Source organism: Larimichthys crocea, chromosome XXII (assembly GCF_000972845.2).
Source record: "Larimichthys crocea isolate SSNF chromosome XXII, L_crocea_2.0, whole genome shotgun sequence".
Classification (NCBI taxonomy): domain Eukaryota; kingdom Metazoa; phylum Chordata; class Actinopteri; family Sciaenidae; genus Larimichthys; species Larimichthys crocea.
Window position 1 is genome coordinate 2,073,633 of NC_040032.1, and position 10,625 is coordinate 2,084,257.

The 10,625-nt window shown below is 40.6% G+C and overlaps 1 protein-coding gene and 1 long non-coding RNA gene across 2 annotated transcripts; one reads left to right on the forward strand and one right to left on the reverse strand.

Moving 5' to 3' along the window:
- The first annotated feature begins 521 nt into the window (after positions 1-521).
- Positions 522-8,915, forward strand: puraa (purine-rich element binding protein Aa). The gene is made up of 2 exons (XM_010738007.3): positions 522-740; positions 4,497-8,915. Exon 2 carries the CDS (start codon positions 4,577-4,579, stop codon positions 5,432-5,434), a length of 858 nt encoding a protein of 285 aa, XP_010736309.1. The 5' UTR covers positions 522-740; positions 4,497-4,576; the 3' UTR covers positions 5,435-8,915.
- On the reverse strand, positions 2,294-4,490 carry LOC113744347 (uncharacterized). Its single transcript, XR_003461464.1, has 2 exons — positions 4,307-4,490; positions 2,294-3,558 (listed from the first exon to the last, which is right to left on the reverse strand). It is a non-coding gene; the product is annotated as an uncharacterized LOC113744347 (long non-coding RNA).
- Positions 8,916-10,625: the final 1,710 nt, after the last annotated feature.

Genomic DNA, 10,625 nt, shown 5'->3' on the forward strand with positions numbered 1-10,625 from the left:
GTAACGCATGATTATATTGAATTATGCTCAAACAAGGAGCCCATTAGACTCAGAATGATCTAACTCTGGGAGATTATTGCCTTCTGAACGCGCACTGAAGTTCTCCTGGCTGTGACGGACCCTCAGACCTGGCTGCTCTCCGTGGTGCTGAAACTTAAACAAACCATGTTGATGTGTGATGTGGGCTTACAGTCATTTATCACTGTGTGAACTCCTGTGACCAGCAGTGCTCGTGTGCTTTATACAGCAGCACTCCTAACAGCCACACAGAATGGTCGCACACCTGTGCGCACACTCGGAAAACTCGGTCCAGAAGAGACTCGGCCCTGCTGTCAATTGTATTTCCCATCCTGCGTTGATAGCAGCGACACTCACATCCTCCTTTAGACACTGCCCTCCATTACAGTTGCAAAAAAAAAATGTTTCCCCCTACCTGTTACCATCAGAAGGCAAAGCTGCAATTTCTCAGAACACCGAGGGGGGCGCGCGTCCGCTCCTTTCCCACAGTGCGTGTTGACATCAGAGGTGAAGCGTGCAACATTGAACTTGTGCGTGTGTGTCGCTTCTCCGTGCCACGATTCGTCGTTTCTTGTCCATCTTGTGAAGGCAGCAGAAGCAGTCCCCGGCGCTGTCCCGAAGGCCTCTGATCGCATTCAATGTGTCTTTCTCCCGGTGTCGTGTCTGGCGGCACGCCGTCGAGGCTCTAAGCGCTCCTCCGCCTGCAGACTGAGCGCTGTAAGGTAGGTTGTGGGATCTCGCTTGGCGAAATGACGCTTTATTTACGTGTCACTCGGACGGTTACTGCCCCTGCAGCGTTAACTTTAGCGTCCTAAACAGCAGTCAAGCATGTGTCATTACTCCGCAGAGTTTACAGAAGCATAACAGACAGCATGCGGCCGTGCGTCGGACCTGAAATAATCATGGAGCGGCGTTTGGACCAGCGCCACTGCATTCCTCAGGGCAAAAGTTTGTGAGGTGATCACAGCGGCTGCCTTTTCCAAACTGCGACAACACCTTTTTGAGGCTGAAATAAGCTTTGGACGTGGCCTCAGCATCCGAACAGAAGTGATTTCACTGCCTCATGAATAAAAACTGGCCTGAAAAGGGGGCCAAGTACTGATCGACGATAGGTGAATGAAACTGTTGTGTTTGTCTGGGGTGGGTCCATACTGCCTGTACATTAGACATGGAGCCCCAGGCCATATTTCGGATGAATTATAAATTGGGGTATTTTTATGGGCAGTAGAGGCCCCAGGAGGACAGGGGACCTTAGAAAGGGATACAAGATGGATAAACAACACAAAACCCCAATAATATAATAATAACTACAACAGGAATTACCTATTACTTTGCATCCAGACTCGTGTTCATCACATACAGTGAACAGGCTGAGAAGAAGAAGAAGAAGAAGAAGAAGAAGAAGAAGAAAGAAAGAAAGAAAGAAAGAAAGAAAGAAAGAAAGAAAGAGCGCTCCGTAAAAGAGACAATAAATTCAGCTGCAGCAGGACGACGTGAATGGAGAGAATTAAAGCTGAGCATAAACCAGGCAAACACCTGAGAACAATAAATAAATAAATATGTTTCTGCATAAACAGCGAATGTAGGCCGACAACATCAAATGTCATAGAAGATATAAAAAATAAGATCTTCGTTTGTTTGTTTGTTTGTTTGTTTAAAATGGGATTTTTCATTTGAAATCATTTATTAGTTTGTCTCGTGAAAATTAAATATGATGAATGGTTTTCTTTTGGGGTTTTTTTTTTTTTTTTGGTGGTTGCTGTGGAGCTGATCAGGAGGCCGTGAGGCAATCAGAGCGGAACATGTTTCATCAGTCTAGAGAAGAAATTCAGGTTTATTTGGAGCAGGTAAGAAGGAGAAACCCCGGCAGACACTGCGAGGCCTTAAACCCCGTCAGGCCGCCGCTCTCGCCTCGCCTCACACAGAAGCTGGAGCTGTGCAGGCTTCACGTTACGGCCCGAGCGTCCGTGAGCCAATAAATGAAGCTCGCTTATTTTCTTTACATTTTTATGACTGCGTTTTAAGACTAGAGCTTGTTGTTCTACTCTCAGTAATTCAGTTAAATATTTTACTACCTGTCTAATGCGATAATACAAATACTACGAGCATCAAATGTGGACAATGACTCTGCTTTTCTCCGGCAGAAAGCTCACTCATTTGATTTTGTATTACTGCGTTTTAAGGCAGATTGTTCTCCTATTAATTCATCTGTCTCTCTGTGTGTGTGTGTGCGTGTGAATTAAATGTAAATAATGACTTAAGCTTTGCCTTTCTTCAGCATTCTGACTTAACGGCATACAGGCTTACTGCTGATTTTATTTTCTCATTAACTTCACAGTGTTGAACTCGATGATTTGTGGAGAGCTTTGTTATTTACAAAAGGGTCATTCACTATTTTAAATGTATTTACCTGTGAGTGCATGTCTTAACATCTTTATATTTCATTGCATGACAATAATAACGAGTTATCAGGATAAATACATAATACTAAATGTATAAATAAAAAAAAAAGCATGTATTTAAATCTGAATCAATTCTTTTAGTTTCATGAATGAACTCCAGTCAGGCCTTCAGACTTTCAGGAGGACGCTCATCCTAAGATTATGTTTATTCTTCTTCTTTATTCATTTTTATTCTTCTTCCATTGTGTCAATGTGATACATATTTTTTTTATGATAAAAAATGGAATAACATGCATGTTGAAATAATTCAGTTCACAAAACCTGAAAAAACTGATAACAGGCCAAAATGCTTAATTGGTTAAGGATCACTCCACCCTTTTAAAATCTTATTATTTATGAAGAGCATAATAAATAGTAACTGAAAGACTCCTGGGTGAGCCTCCAGACTGAGTTAAGCTGCTTGCCATGCTTGTTATTTAGGCCAACATGGTAACTGGTCAAATCTTTTTCTTATGCATATGATATGCCTGGAATACTGAGGTTGTTTGAGAGAAATATTAAGACATTCAGGTATGATGTGTGGGAATTCATATAGCTCAATTGGGGGATTAAAGCCACATTAAAAAAAAGAAAAAGGACTATATGAGCCACGTGAAAGGTCTCTAATCAGACAAAAAGAAACAGTAATTACTGTGGAGAAATACCAGTGAGCAATAAGGGTTTTTTTAATTTTATTATTATTATATTTATTTATTTTGATTTTTTTAAGAAACAGAGTAAATGATTTTTGTTCAGCCAGGCTTATTTGAACAATGATCAGAGCACATCATTCTCTGAAATATGTCTAACAGGCAAACATGACCATTCTTTGGTCTTTTTATACAGTGACAGTCTATACTGTAGAAATTAGTAGCAGAGTATTATTTGGAGGCCTAAACAACACAGATATTTATACAAATCAGGCTTTTTGATAAGCAGCTACAGACAGAAAAACAGCTCTGACGCAGTCAGGGAATGCTGTGGCAGCATGCGGTCAGTCGGCGTGGTGAGCTGAACAGTTAAGGCAGGCTGTGGGCCTGTGAGAAGCACGGCCACTCCTCTGCAACGCAACACTCAGTCACATGGATGAGGACTGGTTCTAAAAAAAAAAAAAATGTTATGAGTATATTTTATGGGCTTGAGCCATAAATGATATAAATTTAACTCCACAAAAATAACTTGAGAGTTACCCGTGAACTAGAGGGAAGTAAGGCAAACTTTGTTATATGATGATGTGAGCTCATGTAATCCACGTACATAGGCCTAATCATATGAAATCATTTATTATTATTATTATTATTATTATTATTATTACTAAGCCTCTCTCTGCCCTCTTCCCTGTGCGGGAGAACAAACTCTAATGTAATGTTTCAAAATATGATTGTTGCCTTATACACACCATATTGAAATAAAGGATTGAAACAATGATGTCATTTCAGTGTATGCACTACCTCAAAGTGAATAAAGGTTAGAAACTAGGACTTATTAAACATTGTGACTTGTGATGGGAACATGAATCACTGCTTATTACTTTTGTCATCAATATTCGATTCATGTCATTGTATAAATATGATTATATATGTATGTATTTTGTGTGTTGAAGCAGAATGACTCGAAAAGCAAAATGGAGAATCAAACTTGATTGTCATGACTTGGATTTTTTTTTTCTTCTTCTTCTTCTTCTTGAGTTTGGGTTCATTTTGTATCAATACTAATGCATTTTACACTTAAAATAGGGAGCTTTTTATTTACCTGTCGGGTAAATAACTCGTGTGTATCGTGTGTAAAATCACAATGTGACAGACACTGTGTGGAAGGAAAAGTGCGTCCTCCTCTTACGTACTTACAAACAAAGAGTGTCAGCGTCATTTTCAGACCGAAACTTAAGCAGACGGATGTAAAATGTATTTCCTCCAGCGTTGGTTTCGTTTCAAGGTACATCAAACTCCTGACATTACAGCCCCTGATAGAAGAGCGTCCCCTCTCACACCACTGACGTCTCTCTTCTTCTTGTCGCCTTTCTATACCTCTGCGCAGGTCTCGCGAGAGCTCCGGCGTTCGCTGTGGTTGGCTGAGGCTTTGCAGCAGACAGAGGGAGAAGGCAGGCAGGCAGCATCATGGCGGACAGAGATAGTGGAAGTGAGCAGGGAGGAGCAGCCACGGGCCCAGGCTTCGGCTCCATGCATCTAGCGACAGGAGGGGCGGGCTCGGCTTCCGGCCTCCAGCATGAGACACAAGAGCTGGCGTCGAAGCGGGTTGACATCCAAAACAAACGCTTCTATTTAGACGTGAAGCAGAACGCGAAAGGCCGCTTCTTAAAGATAGCAGAAGTCGGGGCCGGTGGAAACAAGAGCCGCCTCACTCTCTCCATGTCCGTGGCGGTCGAGTTCCGTGACTACTTGGGAGACTTCATCGAACATTATGCCCAGCTGGGTCCGAGTAACCCTGGACTGGTACAAGACGAGCCCAGGCGAGCACTCAAAAGCGAGTTCTTGGTCCGAGAAAATCGGAAATACTATATGGATCTGAAAGAGAACCAGAGAGGACGGTTTCTGAGGATTCGACAGACCGTTAACCGGGGGCCCGGTTTGGGATCCACGCAAGGCCAGACGATTGCTTTGCCTGCCCAGGGACTTATTGAGTTTCGTGACGCTCTGGCTAAACTTATTGACGATTACGGTGTAGAGGACGAACCTGCAGAGTTGCCCGAAGGGTCATCATTGACTGTGGACAACAAACGCTTTTTCTTCGACGTCGGATCCAATAAGTATGGTGTGTTCATGAGGGTAAGCGAGGTGAAGCCAACGTACCGCAACTCAATTACGGTGCCCTACAAAGTGTGGTCCAAATTTGGGAATACTTTCAGTAAATATGCCGAGGAGATGAAGAAGATCCAGGAGAAGCAGCGGGAGAAAAGGGCATCTGAGCTGCAGCAACAAGAGGAGATGCAGGCGGACGATGGAGATGAGGATTGATACAGAGAGCAAAAACCATGCAAGAGTAATGAAAATAACAAGAGAATTATAATTAAAAACTCTACTGTATAAAGAAAGAAATCTAAAGATTTAACTGTAATGGTTTAACTCCAAGGGAGCATCACCCACAATATAAGAAACCTCCACAACCTGACAGTTATGACATGTTGTCACTCATCGCTGGATGTTACCCCACTTATCCACCATTAATACAGTAACAGGCTGCTAAACAAAGTAATAACAATATATTTGAACATTGTTTCCTACTTGACAAACAATATTGAACTGAGTGTTTATTTCCCTTATTAACAGAAAAAAAAAACTTTTGTACCAGTTAAAAGCTGTTGTAAAAAAAAAAAGAAAAAAAAAGTGTTTGCAATGTTCAAATGAAATTATTGCCGAGTTCCGAGGAAAGAGCGTTTCCTTTTCATGTGAGCTAATGACTTCAGCACAAATCAGATATTTTAATTTTTGAAGAAAAAAAACCCCAACAACAACCAAAATTCCAAAACTTTGTTTAAAAGTTGTCACATGTACATGCCATCCTATTTACCTTTACCTGTGAGTAGAGATGTGTTTACACATGAATCACATGAGGGCTAGGCCTGCTTCGGAAAAAAAACTGGTTAGATGTCATGCAGTATAAAAGGAACATCTAGGCATTTTTCATGAAATGAAATAAGTGCTCTGTTTGTTGTGCAATATGCATTGCATAAAAAAAAAATCTATCGAAGTGGTCAGTGGATCTCGACATGATGACATTTGCCAGAGGCATTCAAAGAAATCTTAATATTGTAATTATTTTTCATTTGAAATTGTTGCCATGCAGATGGTTATATTATAGACTACCTTTGTGTCTCGTTGTTAATGCAATGTGTTCATTTTAAAGGTACTAAATGTGTATTCGATAGAGGAAATGCAGTGACAACATGTAGCAAATGGCCTGAATTGCAGATTAATTAACAAGACAAACACCCTCCAACATAGTGTGCTGATTAGCTTTAGTGGTCTGATGAGGAGAGAAAAAAAAAAGAGAAGTAAAATGAAGCAGAGCATTGTTGGTTAGTCCATCGGAAACCGAGAAACATTTTGTGATCTTGTTCAGTCGTAAAAATCCAAATGGTGCCAAGGAGTGCTGTTGCTGCATGTTAATCTGCACTAAGATAGATTTCGTTGGTCTCCCAAAATATTGGCTCAAGGACCCTTCCATATGTATCTTTATCTGCCTATAGTGTACGGATCTCAAGTTTGAGTACAGAGTGATTTCCATCCAAAGGCTTGGTGTAGTTGTAGTGGAAGTTGTTTCAGAGCGCGATTGTAAAAACAAAAGAAAAAAGAAAAAAAAAGAGTGACCTTGCAAACTGTAATCAAAATATCAGCATCACACCGAGGAGGGCCGCTGTGGAGCACACCTGAGGTGAAGACGGTTCAGTTTCACCTGTTGGCGGAGCTTCTCGGCCGTGCATCTACGGACGTGCCCATCCCCACAAGTTTAAGATGTGGACTTTGGATACGTGCTCATAGCTCTACTTCTAGATTTGTAGGCCCAAATATCAAACTGGGGATGATGAGATTCAGTTTTGGTCTAATTGTAAATATTTGGGCTGCCACACGGAAAACAACTGGTTCTATTCCAGTTCAGTCGCATCTCATAGATGTGTGATAGCAGTTTTATAAACTCTGTCAGTAAACTCCAGAGAAACTGGCAACAATCAGATAATGTCAGATTTACCTCAGCATTGAATTAAATGATTGCTCCCATGTTTAGATTGACTGGAAACCAGCAAACTAGACTGTCCTTGACCACCTATTTTTGGAGCCTCTGGTATAGCCTAAACAATACCTGATTGGGAGCATCCTCTTCAGCATATAAACAACCTGGTGCCTTACACACTCCGCATGCTTACACGCTGGCCTGGTGCTTTGGATCGCAGTTTGGCTTCTTTTTTTGTTATCGTTCCGTCTTTCTTTCTTCCATTCTTGTATCTCAGCCCCCTTGTGTGCTACCGCACAACTCGTGGTGCTAAAAGGGTTTGTTACAAACTCTTGAGAAAGAAAAAAAAATGGGAGCAGAATTCTTAACTTTTTTCTGCTACCTTCCTCCCTTCCTTCCTTCCTTCCTTGCTTCCTTTCCCTTCCCTTCCCTAATTCTATTGCCTTCCCCCGGTTCCCCAGCCATCCAGGTATCGGCCTACATGTAAACATGGAAGGGGGTGGTCACCTAGACGCAAGATGATGCAGAAGAGTTGGCTCTTCACTAGCCAAGCACATTAGCAGGGAGAGCAGGGGCTATTTGGGAACATCAGTAGTGGCCTGAAATGATCAGAATTTTTTTTTGTCAGCAAGCCCCCTTTGAAATGCTCGTACTATGGCTTGGGTAGTTCTGTGTAAGTTGTAAGTCGCTCAATTAATGGGGAGCAGCAAGCATGTCTTGTTTTGTGTTTTGTTTTACATAGTTTTACCTTTTCAGCATTATTCCACATTATTTGTAATTTTGGAATGTTTTCGCCCACAAAAAATATATCTATTTTTTCTGTGCAACATTTCATCACTGTGTGCAATATCGTATGTGCCAATGGTGGCAATATATGTATATCAATTAAATATATGATTACTATTTGAAAGCATGTGGCTGAATTCCATGTTTATTTCTCATGAAGGAGTTGTATGCCTTTATTTGCACTCGAAAAGCTCCATCCTAGAGGAAAAAATAGTAAACCAAGGTCTTAGCAGCCTGTTGGGTCAAGGAGTTCACATAAGTACTTTAACTTGAAATAAAACAATGTCACTGCAATTATGTCTCTCTTTAGGAAAATGGCTTCTGGGTTGTTGAAGGTAAACCCACAACGGTGTTTTTGTGAAAAGGAAAAACTTAAAACAGTGAAATCTCCATTTTAGCTTTAAGCTAAGAAAAGGTGCTTCAGTCCAATCCTCATTAAGATGTTTGGTGAACTGTTTTCAGTGGTTGTTGTGTGTAGCACTTTGCTTTCCCAGGTTAATGAAATGCCTGACCAATACTTGTTTAAAAATGATCTGAACAAAGAATGTCGTTCTCTCTTATGTTGGTTCTTTTTTCTTTTTCTTTTTTTTTCTTTTTTTTAAAGAGAGTATTTGATTTGCTCATTTGGTTTTGATGCATTAAATATAATTTATGTACATTTGACAAATTTTAAAAATAAATTTAATTTACCCATGAGGGAAAATCTACTTTCAAAATGTATGTGTTTTTTTTTTGTTTCATCTCTTCCCAAAATGTCTACGACTCACTGCTGAAGAGTGTTTCGTTTTGATGTAGTGTTTTCCACCATGTCTGACTCTACATTTGCAATGATACTAATTACTAAAGCTTAATTTTACAGCCTTTTAAGATGCAAACTTGCGATGACAAGTACCCGACGACTCATTTCTTCTTAGACATTTCTACATTAGCACTGTATGTATAATACCAGGCTGTAAAATAAAGCATTACTTTGTTCTCTAATAATCCTGACTATGAAATTTGTGATCATCTGCATGCAGTGATCGCTCTTCTCTGAACTTTGCTGCTGAGAAGGAATTGAGAGCGTATTGATCACAACCCAGTAGAACCTGCACATTGAACCATTTTGTCCGAGTTCTAAATGTAAACACAAACGAGCCAAAGAAAAACAGGTCATAACATTTTTTGGGGTTGCTTATTAATACTTTAATTCCTTTAGTTCGATGGATTAGATTTCTGCTTTAATGCATGTTGATAAAATGCTGCTATTGTGCAGATATTAAAAATAGGCCAGGCATTATCATTCAATGGATCATTAGCAGCCTCACTGTTGTTTCAGCCTCTAAAAACATGGTCCAGTGTCGATGACACAGATTCTGACAGGGGCGTGAACGTTCATTACCTTCCCCTGGACCAAGAGGAAAGCACACTTGGTTTGTGTACCTCATCACTGCACTCTCCAGGGAGGTCAGAGTGCAGAGTCCTCACATGCTCAAAGGCATTTCTGCAGGACATACGTATGATTTGGCTTTGTTGTGAAGTTGATGGTCTTTTGGGCCCTTTGGGGTGTGAAAAAAACTGAAGGGGATGTGCTAAATTGAGATGGACTCCAGCCCAGCTGCCAACTCAGATTCAGTTTGCTCTTCATCCAAAAACCCACATAGAGGACTGGTTTAGGTCATCATGGCATTGGAAGCATGTTAATGCGGCGCATCCGAACTGCTGATATCTCGTATCCAAGACCATTTTTTTGTGAAAGCACAATGTATTCTTTTGATGACAGGCAATAAACATCCTTTCATTTGGATCATGTCAGTAACTGCTCACAGGAATGCTGCTTAGGAAGATTAATAGCAGGTTAGTCTGGTCCAGCTGCCACACTGCTATGTGAAAGAACTACTTGATCAAATGTACATTTTATTACTACTGCAACACAGACACCATCATCTGATCACTCCCTGACATCACTGAAGAGTATGAGTGACCAGTACAATATCCTGCCACTGTATACCATTAGAGTAAGAGCACCTGCTTGCATGTTTATTTGTGGTGTTACTCCACTGCACAGCACATGATTGGGAATGCTTCCTTTGCTCTAAGGCTGCATCTGTTTTCATTTAATTTTATAATTTTGTGTTATGTCCTGGAGCAGTTCAGCACTGGCTTTAGTGGTGACGTAATTCATTGAAAGCTTCTCTGACTTTGGCCACTAGAGGATGCTCTTCACCAATAAATGATAGGCTCAGACACAGAAGGGAGAGGAGTCTTAGAGGAGAAAGATGCTTTTGCCTCCAGTGTGATAGAATTAACAGCAGACAAGTTAAACATCTACTTAAAGAGATGCAACAAGGCACATGGACTGTGTAACAGAGCTGCTTCTACCTATTTGTACATCCAATTTAGAATCACTACAAACAGTTAACTAAGATTTAGGAGTATGTATTTGCAGGAATGGAATACCATATCCATCAGTATATTTCCATTACTGTGTAATAACTTGAATCGTTGTGTTTTTGTTGTCTTAAAATGAGCCCTTTATATCTACAGTGAGAGCGGGTCCTCTTCCATGGAGTCCGCCATTTTAAACTGCCATTTTTCTACAGTAGCTCAGAACAGACAAACCAAACATTGATCTAGATATGGCCTTTTGCTTTTTATCTGAATTTCACAGCCAGAGTTTTACACGGTTGGATTAATTGGGTTGCAATCTGC